This window comes from Phyllostomus hastatus, unplaced genomic scaffold, assembly GCF_019186645.2.
Source record: "Phyllostomus hastatus isolate PE091 unplaced genomic scaffold, TTU_PhHast_1.1 phas_contig_16, whole genome shotgun sequence".
NCBI classification, from domain to species: Eukaryota; Metazoa; Chordata; class Mammalia; order Chiroptera; family Phyllostomidae; genus Phyllostomus; species Phyllostomus hastatus.
The window spans coordinates 10,116,888-10,134,174 of NW_025333643.1; the positions used below are offsets into that span (position 1 = coordinate 10,116,888).

Sequence of the window (17,287 nt, forward strand, 5' to 3'; positions counted from 1 at the left end):
AAAAGTGATAGCTTTTTTTAAAAAGCTGTAATAAGATGTCAAAGTTTATTGTAAACCATTTTACAGTGTAAGTACATTGTCTTCCCTTTCATTTCAAAAATGTGTTTCTGTGAATCATACCACCACCAATTCAACACCCCCCAGGCAGACAGTGGAAGTAGACCGTGGTTTTTGCTCACATACATCTGACTTTTAATAAACTTCATGAAAAGAGAAATCAAATTAAATCAACCCACCCACCCAGCATGTCAAGGTACCGACGACACTTGGACCAGAAGTCCCTCACCGAGGACAAAGCCCTTCAGGGAGCCAAGGTTTCCCAGGGTAGAACAGAGAGCTCTCCCCGCAGGTGGAAGTGAGGGAAACTTCTAAAAAGCCAGCCCTACACACCTTACAAAGGGGCTGCTCTGGAGGATGGGAAGCTCCCAGCATCAGCACACTGGCCTGGCTGCAGAATGGCCAGCGGTCTGCTGTGAGTGGGCAGAGTGGGCTGCAGTCCCAGGGCACCTTTAGTCAGGGACGCTGGACAGCAGCCTAAGTCCTATAGGGGCAGACACACTGTGGATCGGAGCCTTTCTGTGTCTTCCCTTCAGAGGCGCGACATGTCAACACTAACCCAGGACTCCCATTGCCAGGAAGGGGCACAAGTTAAAGCCTGAGGCAGGAGCCCGCCAGTGTGCCCGAGGGCTTTACCTCACGGGCCTTCCAGCTGAGTGGACCAAGAAGCCACTGCTACCCGGGATCCCACCAGCATCCCTCCTCACCACTGTCCACATCTCACTGACAGCAGAGGGAAGAAGAGCCGCAATCATCTCTTCTACTCAGTTATGACAGTTCTGCCTCTTCAGGTTATTTCCATTAGTTACAAGAAATTTATTCATGACCTTGACTTACAAGTTTCTACCATGGGTGGCTTAGCCAAGGTTCAGATTCTGACAAACGAGATGGACAGTGAACAATATCGTCGGTGTCCTATGGTTTCTCAAGCACAGTGATGCTTGCCACGTGGCTGAGCAAGGAGCTGCACCTCGTAAGGCACCTTGGAGCAGGTGGTGTGGAAGTTCACCCAGGGAAGAAAGGCAGCTCCGGAGAAGTCCTGACAGGCCCCCTGCATCCGCCGCATCTGGGCAGAGTGCCACAAAGAAGACCCAGCGGCACAGGACACACTCCCAGGGAATGCAAACTCTGTGCTGTGTGTGTGCATGTGCGTGGGTGTATGAACTCAGGAGGAGGACAAGGCCAAACTCGGGAGGCCACCCTGTCCAGCCCCACAGAGCACAGGCCCTCGGTGGGCAGACACCGTCCCCTAGTTAGCCAGTTGCACAGCCACAGTTCAGAGACTACAGCCCTTACTGAACATCAGGACACAGGGGGAAACCACCACTCACTCACAACTTCTTTGTCCACTAAACCCACTTCCCAGCAGGTACTGGGACAAGCCTTGAGGTGAGCAGATCACCTGAGGTCCATGTAACCCAGGTTCCCTATTTCACAGACTAATACTCCCCTACCCCATCTGCACTGTGGAAACATCAGGGGCTCGAGACCGGAAATGAAGCTCCGATTCTGAGCTCAGGAAGGTTCAAAAAACAGCTGTGGGCACAGGTTGTTCAAATCAAAATGAAATCGGAGTGACAAGGAGAGTCAGCCAGGCCACAAGGGACTGGTCTTCCCAATGCCACTTCTCTAGCAGAGACACCCACTGACACAGCCAGAGCATGGGAGTGGGGGGAGTGGAGGTGAGGTGAGAAAGGAGACGGACTCCAATCTCACACGAGGCACCACCCGGCCTCGCCTCTTCTCTCCAGCCACAGACGCTCACCCGGCGGTCACCTCCCACCACAGTTACAGGGTCCGGCTCGTCTCAGCCCCTCTGGCTTGTGGACTCCTAGAGAGGATGGACAGAGAAGGCCTCCCTAAGGCTGACCCCCCATGTCCCAGATGCGTGACAGGCAGAGGCCAGGCCCAGCATGCCTGGGTGAGCAGCTTGGCTCAATGCCACAATTCAGACCCAGTCTTCTTAAGTGAAACACGTTTTATGTAGGTTTAAAAATAAGGTTCCGAGTGGTGTGGCCTCCCCACCCATCTCCTTAGCAGCTCACACTCGGCAGTGCGGACTTCTGTGCCTCCGGCTGTGACGGCACTGGGTGCTCCACCGTGCCGTGTCCGCAGCAGTCCAGTGCCCAGTCAGCCCACTCTCTGCCCGTTGGCCGACTCCCACAGCCACAGGGTCTGTGCCCAGGCTGAATGGGGGCCTCTCCCAAGGAAGGGACACAGCTTAGAAGCACCTCGTCCTGGCTGTGGATGCAGCCAGACCACAGCCCTGGAGTACGTGACAAACAGGACGATTTGGTCAGGCAGGTGTTCTCCAGACTCTTGTGCAAAATAAAGGTGGAGGAGATAACAGGCCCGGGGCAGCCTGACCTGGAGCTGGGTCAGGAAGCCGGCTCTGAAGGCTGCACAGTGGGAGGCAGGAAGGCTGAGACGACATTTCAAACTGCAGACATGGGGGCTCTGACGACAGGCAGGGAACAAACACAAGTGGCCTCACAGTCGCAACTTCTCTAGACAGAAAGACCTCTTAGATGCTTTTCTTTGTCCCCTTGAACGAGGCCCTCTGCCCAGCCAGCAGAAACGCCAAGGAGAGGCTGGGCCCTGGCGTGCACGCAATGCTGGGTCTGAGTTTGACCCTTCCCCCCACCCAGGCCTGACCTTCACTGCACAGGGCGCTGACTTCAGGTGAGGGCCCATCTGCCTTCCTGCTGGGCTCACTGCCTCATCTTATCGTAGGCTACCTAACAATGCGCCAAATGAGGAGCTCTCGGCTCCCCCCCACCCAACCAGTTCACATCCCACGAAAGGCAAACAAACCCATTTCTTTGGGAATTAAAAAGTTTTTAAATACAATAGTATGAAAATATAACTTAAAAATATAAAAGTCAACAGCATACGGAAGACTTAAAAATCTATGTTTTGCCCATTAGTCCCATAGGAAATAAACACATACTCAAAAAACATTAACACTGACAGCTCATAAAACCGACTTTAGAAATAATAGTTATAAAAGCCACTTCAAGTAAGAAAGCATTGTGGTTCCAACTTCGTCAGTGAGTGACTTTTAGCCCAAAACATGTTTCGTCTTCACTCCCCAAGCCTCCGGGGAAGGCTCTTTGCACAATCTGTGTGTGTGTGTGTGTGTTTCTCCTCAGTGCCACCCTGCCAGACACAGGACAGGGCTTGTGGGTCCCTCACAACACCGTCAGGACGACGACACACACACGAAACGCCCTGCTTGCATATTTGGTCAGTGTTTGTAGTGCAACTGAGTGGACACCTCCAACCGCCGCGGCCCTGACGCCGGCTCTCCCACCCTCTCTCCAGTCACAGTCGTTTGGGAGTGGGCGGAGACAGCGAGAGCAAGGAGGTAGAAGAAGGGGGCAGAGAGGAGGGAGGAATGACCCTGCAGAGGGACCACCGTCTGCCGCTGTCAGCAGGCCGGGCCCCAGGCCTGACCGCAGCGCAGGAACGTGTCATACGGGCAGCCCGAAGCGGTGCTTCTTCTTCTTCGCAGGCTTCAGGGGGGTCAGCCGGCGGAGGTCCTCCTCCGTGTCGGACTCCTCCATCTCGTCATCAGCTGAGATCAGGATCTGAGGCAGCGGAGAGGCATGTCCCTGAGTCACCACCGGTGGTGCCACCTTCCTCTGCCCTCCCTGGACCCTGGCACACGGGTGCCAGTCCCTCCACGAGGCCTCGGTCTCATGTTTCTGTAGAAGAGCTTGACGGGGAGCCGCCCTTCACAGAAAGACACGCTGGCCCCTCCAGATCCCATCCAGGGCTATGGAAACCTGCACTGAGTCCACACACCCTGCCCCTGCTGGTGCTCCCTGCTGCTCTACCCAACCTCCAGCTGGGGCCGACCCAGTCACAGCAAACTCAGCAGGCACTTGCAGCCCAGTCTTGACAGACGGAGGCCCAGGCCCTGGAGGCTGCCTCAAATTCAGCAACTGCAAAGTGGAAAGCCCCTTTCAAAAGGAAAAGAACACATCTGTGGGGTGCTCTGCCTCTGTGGGCCCCTGAAGGACTGGGCCCTGCAGTCGGGGCACCGGGGCACCCCCACTCATTCACCACCCACCTGCCTGGCCCCTCAGACCTCTGTGCACCAGGGGAGCAGGGGCGGCTGCAGGGATGGAGAGTCCCTGTGCACCCCTGCGTGTGGGGCCCCTTCTAAATCCAGGCCGGGCCAGTCTCACCACCTCTCCCTGGGCCACTCCCTTACAGCGTTTCCTGCCTCGGGCCTCGGCCCCCCAACCGACCCTCTCTGCGGCTCCCCGCCACCTGCACAGGCATGCCCAGTCCCTCGGCATGGATCACAGAGCACCTGGCCCACCTAGCTCAGGCCTTCGCCCCCTGCTTATTTTTTGTTATTCTATCCTGTCTTCTGGAACACATGCTGCTCTGGACACAACGAATTTTACGTTATTGCCCGAGCCCCAAATCACATGACCATGATTGATCCGGAGCAGCTGCTTCTGCCTGTGACACTGTCATTCACCTCGTGTTCACTGAGCTCTTAGAACACGCCTGGCCCCAGGCCAGGTTCTAGGGCCTACTCTGTGCTACCACCTATTCATTCAGCTTTCCAAACGCCCTCCGGGCGCTCCAGGAGAGAAACAGACAGCCCCCGTGTCCTCGCAGGGTTCCGCTGAGGCCTGTCTCAGAACACAGAGTTACGAGGAGCTGCTCAGGCGTCACCTTCTCCTCGTGCACAGGTACGGAGGCCTCTTGGGGAGACACTCCCTCAGCCATCCTGAAGGCCCCCCACAGCGAACTGGTCAGCAACCATGGAAGCTGACCAAGGACACTGTGGGGCAGCACGGAAGTGCGGCATGGTGCCGGCTGCCCAGGACACGCAGCCTGGCCTCACGCTCCTGTTTACGACCAGGAGCCTCCCTTCAGTGCAAACCTTTAAGGCAAGAAACTTGAAAATAAGAGCAGATGAGGTTCCCCCCAGGACATCTGGCTACCCCTACATTTCAGAAGTTTCCAGCTGCCTCAGCCAACACTTCCCTTGCTCATCAGTGGTGGGCAGGGATTCAAACACCTTGATACTTAAAGGTCAATGGTCGGGCCCAGACTCGGCCCAGTCAACGGCCGAGTCCTTGCCAGCTTCCCTGGAACACGGCCACTCCTCCTTTCCTGTCTCCCCCCACCGGTTTAGGGGATATGGCAGGAAGCCCTCGGGGACAGCAGGGATGGGTCTGGTCTGGCTGGGAACTGCCAGCCTTGTGTCCCTGCCCCTGGCTGGCGGGAGACACGAGACCAGAGGAGTCCTCAGGTCAACAGCACGGGGGCCGGCCCTACCTCAGACTCCGACTCCTCGTGGGATGCGGCCCTTCGGTAGCGGACCTTGCTCCCATTCCTCGAGTCTTGGTTGGCTCTCCTTTCTTCCAGTTTAGCTTTCGTCCTCCCCTTTCTCATGAGGAAATTGTCCACCACCCAAAACATCAGAGCCTGTGGGGAGGAAAAGTGCAGATTACTCTGGGATAGGCCCCTTACGGAAGCATGTGGAGTGGTCCCGAGGCCCCCATCCCTCCCACGCCTTCCAGATTGCAACACCTGAAATAGGGAAGGAAAAACTGTGCCCAGTCCCCCTGCCATCTCTTCAGAAAAGAGATTCCTAACCTCTATTTCCTTTGCTTTCTTATCAGGGAAAATCCTGCCCTATTTACCCCAAGGATTTCATGGTGGTGACTGACAGGACAGCCTGCCTCGGTCCTCGCCACAGCCACTGGCAGAACGGGGCCTGGAACCAAGGTCTCCAGGCTCCTAGTCCCGCTCCGGCCGGGCAGGTCCACCAGCACACACTGCCACACCTGTCAGGCCCAGGTTCCTCTACGGTTTCCTCTCTTATTTCTTAACTTCTAGCCAGTGTGCTCGTGAGTTTCTCTTGGAACTCTGTGGTCAAGACTGGATGATGGGGTGAAACCCCATCGATCCTGATCCAGGAGCCGCTGTCACACAAGGGTGGGACTCCCAGCAGAAGGCCGCTGGCAGGGAAGGCAAGACACACTGCCAGAGGCCCCGGAGCAGGGGTCTGCCTGAGGAGGAAGCAACCCTGCCATTTCTGGGTCTGGGGTCCGGGTGGGGAGGCGGCAAATGCTCACAAAGAGGGACCTGAGAGCTGTAAGGTGTTTTTTCTGTCAGACTCAGAACTCTGAACAGGAACCGGAAGGCAGGGAGCAAACTGGGGTTAAAAATGCAACATGGCACTGACGTTGACAAAGAAGGGGACGATCAGCATGACGATGGCCAGTTTCAGGTCTGGGTTTTCAATAGGATTCAGTAGGGCCACCTGCAAGGAGAAGCAGATGCAGTGAGGTGGGAGAAGCCACAGAGAAAGTGCCTGGAACGAGGGCGGAGGGAAAACCCCATGAGGCTCTGAGAGGGGGACTCGGCTTAGACATTCACCCGAGCACCTCATGCCCAGGGCTGCGCAGTCCCCAGGTTTGACTGCTGTGAGGGACCCCCTCAGAGACCACTCGGAGCAGCTAGTGCTTCAGACTTGGGGAGTGAGGTCATTATAGATTCTGACCACTTTCTAACAGAAATCCTGTACCCCAACCACCTCCTGAAGGACAACAGCTCTAAAAAGCCTTGGTTTATTTTCTTAAAAAGTAAAGCCCAGCCACAAATAAAGCCAAAGGATGGCCAAGCTACTTGTTTCCAAGGCCCCTCTGGCTGGTGTCATGTGGGCACACGGAGCGGGTGGGCTGCGGCGGCTTATCTGCACAGGGCGGGGGCCGGGGCAGAGCACGGGGCTGAGGGGCCCGGGGAGCCGCCTGTGACCAGCTGGTGCATGTGGCACCTGAAGGCAAGGCTGAAGCACTGGCCTAGACAGGTGTGTGAAGAAAACATTTGCAAATGTGAAGAACACCTGCCTGGCATTTACAGTTGCAAGGCATGAGACTAGTATCAGACAGGACTGTATTTTCATTGAATTTATATATTCCTTTGGCTTAATCTAGAGCAGACACTTGTGTCTTTGAAATGGATGGTGTAAAAAATTGACTAGTTACTCTCTTGGCAGGTAGCCAATAAATAGGTGCCACATCAAACCAACTCCACTTTGTGTACATGGAGTTAAAAAACAAAACAAATTAAGAAATTACGAAGTTGGTTTCCCAATAGGGTTGAGGTTGGGGGGTGGAAAGGGCAAAGTGCTGTCTTAGCATCCCCAGGAGCTAATGAAGGGGAGACAAGAGGCAAACCTTCTTCCACTGAAGTATGAGAAGGACGATGAAGACGACAGACTTTTCAAAGACCATGATCACGATGTAAAGAGCACACTGCCCGGCCCAGGCGCCGCACTGCACAGGGTCTCCTGCAGGGGAGGACACCCAGTCACATGCAGCTCGGACCCGGGTCAGACTGAGGCCCCACCCCAACCCGCCCCCACAGACCCCGAGGGCCCTCACTCCCCTGCCCCACACCACAGCCCTGGCTCCATAGCTACTGAACAAGCCCCCAAAGCACCAAGAACCAGCTCAGTCCGTGCAGACTAATGTGGGTGGGTGTTTTAAACAAAATCAGAAAATTCCTAATTTGGAGATACCAGAGTGGCTTTTCTTTCAAGAGATTCTAAGATATAATCAAAAAGCACTAAAGTTAGTAAGTGCCTATTGCTGGCGCTCAGAAGAGCTGGTGCTTTTTGTCCGCTGGCAGCAGAAGCTGTGTTAAGCAAGACTGCTATTATTACCCACTGTTGGTTTTTCCATGGACTGCGCTGCTGTCCGCCCTCCCCCACCCGGGCGCGGCCGATGTTTTTGAATTATGAAGGCAGCAACAACCTCCTTGTTCCCCCTCACCCCCTCCTTCTCCTCCTCCCCCTTCCTGCTGCCTCAGCCCTGAAAGCAGAAATCTGACTCTGGAGGAATTCAGATTCTGTCTGGGGTAGAACCCCCCCAAAACACCTTGGAATGGGGACAAGGAAGAAAAGTCCTCAAGGCAAGGAGTGATGGGCTGTGCCTCGGGGTGGACAAAGGCCTGTGATCCCGTCAGTCACTGTGCTTGAGAAATGGAGGCACCACCAGCCCACGCTGAAGGACACCAGGCCCTGAAGTGCGTCCAGAATGTTTCAAAGGGGACTTGATGAAGGGTGGAGGACCAGCCCCTCCAGGGATAGGTCTACATCTTCAGTGACAGGAAGAACCCCCAGGCTGGTGCCCCTGGGGGGCAACACTCATCTCCCTAGTGGCAGGCCCAGGGGAGAGTAGCAGGGAGAGGGGAGGCTGCTGGGGCTATCTGGCCACAGCTGGCCAGAGGAGGGGGCAGACAGCAACATTCATGGCAGGCAAAGGCCCCAGGCCAGGCTGGGAAAAGAATATGTCCCATAGAGAAATCTCCGGCTTCTCATCTGCTGCTACGGCCAGTCCCGTCCAGGCACCAGTGCCGTGGCCCCCAGCCCCGCCAGAGCCTGCCACTGCAGCCAGTGGAAGCACCAGGAATGCCTTCAGGCAGCAGTAATGGACACAACACCAGGCCATTCCCTTTTCTGGAAAACTTCGGGAGAAGTGTGCAGAAAGCACACAGGGAGGCATTGCTGCTTCTTCTGAGGCCGTCTACTTTCACTTCGGGGACAACTCGCGTTTGAGCCAACAAGTCATTTCAGAAGCACAATCTCTCCCAGCTGGATTTTCAGTAGCATTTTGTAACTCTTTCAGTACACTATCTGACCTTACTGAGAAAAGTCCTCAAAAACAACAGATCAAAATATTTGTTAAAAACTGTTAAGTAAGGTTGGGGACAGACAGAGAGTACTGGTGGGGAGTATTGATGAGTCGGGACTGGCGTGTTTAAAAGCCAACAGACCAGGCGGCAACACTTCTGCAGCACCAAGAGGAAGCCTGCGTGCGCAGGGTGTGCACTCCCTCTGCTCTCCACCAGAATGGCTGCCAAAAGGGGAGATGCTTCCCCCTGTGCCTCCTGCTGCTCACACTGCTGTGTTTCGGAGCCACAACTCAGCTGCAGCTGCCTCTGTTTTCATTTTGATGCTTTAATAAGGAAGTTAAGGGAAAAAAAAACACAGCGAAAAAGGAAAAAATCAAGTGTCACCCACTTGCGCGCGCACATTACTTCCTCCTGTGCACCCAGACCATGTGTGGGGACGGCTGGAATGAAGGCACAGGTGCTGGGTTTTCTCATTTCTGTTTCATGTGAGAGTCTTGTGTTCCCCATGGTCTCATCTTTTAAGGTCAAACAAGCCGGACATTCGTGCTGTGTCCGCTTCTTACCACACGGGATACCCTCAGGTGCACAGGGGCTTTGTTTTGTTGAATTACTTCCTCAGGATAAATCGCAGGCATAGGAGCTGAAGGGAGGGAGTGTGCCTGTATCCAGAGAGGCTTCCCGGGGCAGTGTGAGGACAGGGACAGGCAGCAGGCCCGCAGACCTCGGTGCCCGCGGGACACAGGCCTGCTTCTAGGGCTTCTGCTGGGCGACGAGCAGCCTGTCACCACACAGCAGACACCACGTGTCGCCTGGATCCTGTCCTGCCCCTCGGGGCTGTGTGGCATTCCCCAAGTCCCGTGTTCTTGTTAGCAAGTCCACCTCTTCTTCTAGGGACCATGGAAGCACCTAGAACACACTCCCCTCTCCTTCATTTACCTGAGAAGGGGCCTACGTGGAATTATTGCCTCAAGCAGATGAGGTGGTTAATAGTTGCGGCAGGTAGCGTAATGGCCCCACAGAGAGAGCCACACATTAGTCCCCAGAACCTGTGGATGTGTCAGGTAACATGCCAGAGGGGGACAGAGGGGAATGAAGGTTGCTAGTCTGCCAACTCTAAGACAGGGAGAGTCTCCTAGAGTATCCAAGGAAGGCCAAGGTCATCGCAAGGCACTTCAAGTAGAAGGAGGTGGTAGAAGGCCAGGGCGATGAGGTGGGAGAGGAACTCAACCTGCTGTTGCTGGCTCTGGGGCCGGAGGAAGGGGCCCTGAGCCAAGGAACACGGGCAGGCTTAGGAGCTGGCAGAGGCTAGAAATGGCTTCTGCCCTCGGAGACTCCAGAAGGAACTAGTCCTGCCAACACCCTGATTTTAGTCCACGAGACCCATGTTGGACCTCTGAATTACAGAGCTGTAAGATAATCAATTTGTGCTGTTTTAAACCACTAATGTTGTGATAATTTGTTACAGCAAATAACAAAATTATTTGGAAACAAAAGAAATTGGTAGAAATAAAAATCAGGTAACTGGGGACGCACACTATCCTTCCCCAACCTGGGGTGGGAGAACTCGGGATGGTGGTCCCTGGGAAAGGTCAGCTTCAGCAGGAGGCGCCCTGTCTCGGGTGCCAATGGCAGAGGCAGATGGCCCAAGGGCAAGGGCCAAGGCAGGCCTGACAGCTAAGAGGAAGGGGGCGTGGAAATAAGAGAGTCAAACAACCATTGCCTTCTGCCTTTCGATCTACTCTTGGGGGTGCGGAGAAAATACACTGGGAGCAGATGGTTCCACGCTGCTGGTGTATTAGGACCAGACGTGATCTCCACTCCCAGGTCACGGACTGGCATGCAACTGGCTGTGGGGTGGACTCCCTTGGCACTGGCCAGCTATAGGTGAGCTAAAAGCGCTGCCTTCCAGAAGGGATCTTAACAGCAAAGAAGTAGTTACGAACACTGTTTCTGGAGGTGATGGGAGGATCAGGAACCCACTGCAGCAGCCACAAGCAACTCCCCACCCCCACCCTGGCAGTGCATTCGCTGAGTGAGCTTCCTGCGTCATGCAGCCACTCTGGGTGCCTCTCCTATAAACGAAGATGATGCCGCTGTGGTCAGTGTGCGCTGTGGTCCGTTTCCGTCCCCTGAGCTGAGGAGTCAATGACTTGGAGCTCCTCAGGAGCCTCCCCGGAGCCCCAGGAGCACGTGCTGTGTGTCAAACACTATCTTAAGTCAGTGACTCATCAGGCATCAAGTGACGAGGCTAAGAAAAGCCCTCCCTGAGCTCATCTCCCCTCAGTGGAGACAGACAACTACTAAAATTTCTAGAAATACCTCAGGCGCTCCCAGCTGGCTCCACGAACTGGCTCCCCTTTACCAATGTCAGTCCCTGCTGAGTTCCACCATGTAGGAGTGAGCAGCGCTTGGGCCCAGCACAGGAGGGCAGGGAGCCAGAATTCCACCCACTTTCTTTCCCTCTCAACCTGTGTGCACCTTTCTTGGCGAAGGTCCCACCTGTGCTGCCCCCACTGAGAAACAGCCCCATCCTGCAGACAGCAGGGCCAGCTGTGAAGGTGGGAGAGAGCTGCTGTCCCCCTAAACCCTGAGGCCTGAATCACCAGGCGATGGTAAGACCCAGAGACGGCACCTCTCACCGGCAGCCCTGCTGAGGCCACATCTGGCCATTTTTCTAGGAGGACAGAGTAGAAGGTGCTGCATTTGTGCCCAGAACCAGCGCACAGGTAGCTTCCTGCCTGAGCTGTATCCCACGGGGTCTGACCAGATGTGCGGGGTCAAAGCTGGGCCAGCATCTGTAAGTTGCTTAAGTTCTACCTCTGTGAGTGAGGCTGGAACTGGTGTCCTTGGTGACTACGTGTGTCAGCTGCTGGCTGGGGGGCCAGCCCATAGTTAGGAGGCAGCAAAGCGACTTGGTCCCAGCGGGATGGACCCTCCCAGTCCTGACTTTCCAAGTCCCAGTAATAAAACGGCCCGAACACAGGACAAGTACAGACATGCAGTACAGAGGGGCAGCTCCCCACTGAGCACCTCCCAGACCAAGAGTCACCCCCATCTCTCTAATGAGGTGGGGCCTCATTAGAGTCTCCCCCTGTAGGTGGGGCCACCAACGCCCTCTGGTGGAAGAGGCGACATTGTTCCCCCTCCCTGCATCTAGGGTGTCTCCTGCTACCAAGGCAGGAGCCAAAGTGGTGAGGCACGCACCCACAGGCCTTGGACGTGGGGCACTTTGACACTAGCAAGAGGATGGCGCTCAGGCCCCAGAACAAGCTCCTTCACTACAGAAGAGACACCCACCAGCTCCTGAACCTTCTCTGCATCCAGGCCTGGAGGGCTGTATGGAGCGAGGAGCAGAGCTCCCTCCAGGAATCCCCCTCCATGCCCCGTTCAATGTCCATGGTACGTTACCATATTCACCAAAACGCAGGGACTCCCACTGCTGCCACTCCACCAGGACGCTGATGGCACGCACACCCACGTAGATGAGCAGCATTCCCACGGTGGCGTCCAGGAGGAAGTTGATGAGGTACCTGTGAGGAGAGGGCACGGTGGCATGATCAGGGAGCACCACCAGAGAGCAAGAGCCCCTGAGTCGGGCCCTGTGTGCTTATCAGTGCCAAGGTCAGGGCTGATGACCGGACAATTTGTTTGGCCGTGTTCAGGGGGAGTGGGGGGATTGGGGGCTTGTGATGTGCCTGTGCAAAAGGCCGCAGTGCTCACCTCTGTGAGCCCCAGTGAGGCCTCCCCACACAGTGTGTGGACACTCTTCAGGGGCTGGACAACTTAGGGAGGGGTGCAGGAGAGAAACAAACTTGAAAGACCACAAGTGTTCCTGCCCTAAGAAGACGCAACACAAGACAGAGTACCCGGAAGCAGCCACGCAAGCCAGCAGGGAAACAGAACTGATGAAAAGACCTGCTGCTCCATGTCAGTGCTGCTGCACCACAGCAGCTCAGGGAGTGGCCTGGGCTTCTTAGACCAAAGAGGGCACGGCCGCATGGCCCTCATTCATCCCTGTGCTTCCAAGCCTGCCATGGAGGCAAGTGCAGGTCAGTGCTTCTGAAGAGAGAGCTTTACTTCCCACGGAAAAGGCACAATCACAGAGGAAGGGGAGGAGGAGAGGCAGAAGTGCATGCCCACCATGACTGTGTGTTTTCATAAGCTCTGTTTCCACCTGCCTGACACACACTCCTCTCCTTACCAAGGAAAGGGCTCTGGCCCATTGGCCCCCTCTTGAAGGCCCTGTACCAAGATCTCACTGGGTCCCACTGAGCACAGGCCCTAACTCTCCAAAGAGCAGGAGACAAGCAGTCACTAGGTCAGGTTCTAGCCCTCTCAGATGCCACATGGCTTAGAATCTCCCCAGAGTAGCTCCGGACACCACAGACCATGGACCACCTGCAGTGCTTTCTAGATACTGAGGCTTCAGGCATTTTATGCAGTCAGCCCCCAACCCAAGGCCCAGACTTTGACGAGGGGCATAGCCCTTGGACACCAGAGGGTGCACACTCTGCTCTGTGGGGTCAGGGACCTGGAGTGGCAAGAAAACCAAAGGGAGGAACAGCATTTTCTCCCGCCTGCCCTTCCTCTTTAAAATCACAAGGGGTCACTCTCAGACCAGATATGGAAGGAATAGCAACTGCTTTCAGATCTTTTCTCCACGGTCACTGCTGGGCTCTGGCCCCAGGCGATGCTGTTCTCAGATACTTACATCTAATTGGTTTCAAGTGGTTCTCACATGTGAGCCCCATCCTAACACACAGACAGGCGTACCTCAGTTTATTGTGCCTTACAGATGTTGATTTATTTTTTTTTTTTTACAAATTGAAGATCTTCCACTAGCAAGATTACCACACACTTTATTGTGATACTTGCTTTGTTGTGGTGGTCTGCATCAGAACCTGCAATACCTTGGGTATGCCAGCACGTGTGTTAGCTCACTCATTCCCCCACCAAATATTTATTTGAGCCTACAGTGTGCTGGGCCTTGGGATAGAGAGAGAATGCTCTGTACTCTGAACCCAGCGCAGGTGAGATGCCAGGGATGACAGCTCAGTATCATATGGGCCCAGCAGCCAGAATGGCTGAGTTCAAATCCCAGCTCCATCACTTGTTAGCTGTGAGCTATATAATTTCTCTGCCTCAGGTCCTCAACTACAAATGAGGACAATCCGAGTATCAGTATTGCAGGGCTGTTTGAGGATAAAATGAGTCAATAAATATAGACAGCACCTGCCACACAGGAAGCAAGCACTATACCCCACTGTGTTCTTAGAATCACAGACCCTCAGCGTCACCGAACCCTGGATGTCAAAAAGCTCAGCTCACACCCAAAGCAGCGTTCCCAGCACAGGGGACCCCTGATGCCACCCACAGGAAGCAGCTCATCCCCCTCTGTTTGTAAGTTTCTCCTCTTCTAGGTTTGCAGACTCCCAAGGTGCAGACCTAGAAGACCTAGGTCCAACACAACCCTGACTCCCTCTGTAAAAAGTCACAGAGCAAAGCAGTGGTGGGCTGGATAGACCCCAGTGTGGCACCTGTCCTTCCTCAAGGAGCAGCGCCTCTCACAACCCAGAGAGACACCTGCTCCCCTCCTCCTCTCCCACCGAGTGGCTCCTGAACCTGCTGCTGGAGCTCTTGAGTCTTCCCGACGTTTTAATGACAGTATCCTCCATCTGCACTATTAACATCTTCACTGGGAAGCACCCCTGCTGTTTTCAATGGCACTGTCCTCACCATCTGATGAAACCTTTGGAGTGATCCCAAGGACCTGGCAGGACACACAGGACAGAGGCAGGAACTGAGGCTCAAAGAAGTTAAGCCACCTTCCCACAGTCTGGCCTCTCGGTCACCACCTGACATTCATCTTGAACCTTTTCTTCTCCAGGCCCAGCACTTACGATCTGTCAACAGCTCCTTCTCTATCCTGGTTGTGATGCAGTGTGTCAATGTCCTGCTTAAAGCTGTATCATTCATATCTCTCTTTCTTTCTTTAGATATTATTTATTTTTAAAGAGGGGGGAAGGGAGGGAGAGACAGAGAGAAACACTGATAGGTTGCCTCTTGCATGTCCCCAATCGGGGACCTAGCCTGCAACCTAGGTATATGCCCTGGCTGGGAATCAAACTAGTGACCTTCTTGTTTGTGGGATGATACCTAACCCACTGAGCCACACCAGGCAGAGCCATAACCATCTTCCCTCTGTGAATGCAGGAACCTTGATGTAGCTAAGGCTATACCAGGAACTAGGCTTTCTCGCCCCAGCGCCTCTGGGGTGCAGAGCTGGCTCTGAGACTATCTCGGCCAGCAACATCAAGATGATTCACCGGAAGATGACATGAACTTGCTGCTGGGCTCAAGGACTGAAAGGACGAGGCGCTTCCCTAACCATCTCCCCTGTGAGACCATCACCCTCTGGTCCCTGCTTTGGGGTTGGACATAAACATTCAAACAGATCACAATCTATCCAGGTCTTACTTAAGGGGAGGCCCTGGGGAGGAGACCTCACAACTTCTTAAGTATGGACCTAGACTACATCTAAAAACTGCATACTATCACCCAAAAAGAGAAGCTTAAAAGAATCTTCCAGTCCAAGTGATCTTAAATACATCATAGACCTCTTGGCAAGGGGCTCGCCAGCCTTCTGCCCCACTCTCCTACAGAGGCAGGGCAGGCTGGAGGGCATTTCAGGCAGAGGGACACGGACAAAGGCACAGGGGCAGGAGACAGCGGCAGGTTTGAGAGCCACCAGGAGTAGCCCACCACGGCTGAAGTGCCAAGTCTGAGCCAGGAAGGAGCAAGATGGGGTCAGGGGAAGGCAGATGAGCCTCCTCTTCCACTCCATCTGCTAAGCTAGGCACCATTTGGGGGCTGTCAGCAGGGGGCACTGCATATCATGGCCCCGCTGGGGTTTCAGGCAGGCTGGTCCGGGGGCTGTGTGGAAGGCACACTGCACTGACAGGGTGGAACAACTCCTGGTCTTTGGGTCAAGAGGTCAATGCTAGTCAATAATGGCTTTGACCCTGAGTGGCTGACACCACAGAGAAGCCCCATGTGTGCTGTTCCAGCAGAGACAGACACTCCTTCATGGCATTATGCTGCCCAGCCAGGAGCTGCTTTGAAGCTGTAGATGTAGGGTACTGACAAACCAAGACACAGAACTCTGATTGGTTGGCAGAAAGCCAGCGCACAGGACCACTGTCACCAGGTGTCTGAGCTCAGAGGCAGCACACATGGGATGGGCTCTCGGAGGAGCACAGAGGACAAAGGCAAGCCGCCCCACCCCCGAGCTGGAGGAACGGGGCTGCCGCAGGCAGCCAGGCCAGCCTCCATCTCCAACCATGGGGCGGGGGTGTTAGTACTCAGACAGGAATCACTTACAGGGAACAAGGGTCCTCTTCAGTGAGATCTGCTAGGTACACATTTGCAAAGTGGATGAACAGCATTCCTATGGCTTGTTTAGAAGTGTCTAAAAACCTGTACAAAACAGAATCAGCACTTGTGAGCACACTGACAGGAGGGTAATATTCAATTTAGTGAAAATGTTACATTTGAAGTAGAAAAAAGCCACTGGGAGATCTCAACTTCCAATTACCGGCCACCTCTCCCCCAGGCCTCAGTACTACCATATTTTGCCATGTATAATGTGCACACATGTTTTTGACCTAAACTTTCAGGAAAAAAATCTTCCATTTCAATTTTTTAGTTCAATTTTATTTATTTATATTTAGATACTTGTTTTTTGGTATTATAAAGGAATTTTAGCATTTATTTTTGAACATATTATGGTACAAGAAATTTTCTATAACAAATAACTACAAACACATGAACAGACACAAGGTGTTTCAGGCATTACCCAAGTAGAATGTGCACCCATATTTTTCCCTCAAAAATTTGGGCAAAAAAGTACACAGTCTACATGGCAAAATACAGGTAATTCAGGCTTGGCATTTCAGCTACCTTTCAAAAGCTTCAATAATATTGCATTAAAGTCCCTAAAAGACCACTGATTAATAACATACAGCATGGGCAAAAGTAGGCTTACAGCCGTTCATATGGAGCATAGTACAATAACAAATAAATAATAACACAAGAATAAACTCTGTTTTGCCTATTCACAACTGTAAACCTACTTTTGCCCCACCCTATATGTTTAAACACACTAAACACACATTTAAAATATGTTTCGCTTGTTCATTTCTTTGTTACTTCAAAATGAAATGCTCGATCCCAGCTTTGTGATGGAGTGCGAGGTGCCTGTTTGAGACAGCGCGGAGCTGAGGAAGTGATGTGCGAAGCTAACAAGACCTGCACAGATCCAGGGTGGCAGAGGAAGGCCCGAGCCGCTGTCAGCTGCTGCCATCTAACAGTGGGCCGGATTGGGGGTGGCAACCTTTTGGTGTTAAGGGTCAGAGAGGAAATGTTTCAGACTCTGTGGACCGCTGTTCTCTGTAGCAATTACTCAGCTCTGCCACTGAGCCTAAAGCAGCCACAGCTCCCGCCACCCCTGTACACTGGATCCATAGAAACACAGTGAGCCAGGCCAACCCGTGAACTAGTG

General features: G+C 53.9%; 1 protein-coding gene across 2 annotated transcripts in view; it reads right to left on the reverse strand.

Annotated features, from left to right (window-relative positions):
- Positions 1–8: 8 nt before the first annotated feature.
- Positions 9–17,287, reverse strand: part of STIMATE (STIM activating enhancer) — a 56,121-nt gene continuing 38,842 nt past the window's right edge. For both annotated transcript variants that reach the window (XM_045832225.1, XM_045832226.1), the window contains 6 exons: positions 16,108–16,203; positions 12,136–12,257; positions 7,269–7,381; positions 6,275–6,352; positions 5,362–5,511; positions 9–3,647 (listed from right to left, as the gene is read on the reverse strand). In XM_045832225.1, the coding sequence (XP_045688181.1) occupies positions 3,531–3,647; positions 5,362–5,511; positions 6,275–6,352; positions 7,269–7,381; positions 12,136–12,257; positions 16,108–16,203 (676 nt within the window). In that variant the 3' untranslated portion in view covers positions 9–3,530. The remainder of the gene's footprint in view (positions 3,648–5,361; positions 5,512–6,274; positions 6,353–7,268; positions 7,382–12,135; positions 12,258–16,107; positions 16,204–17,287) is intronic.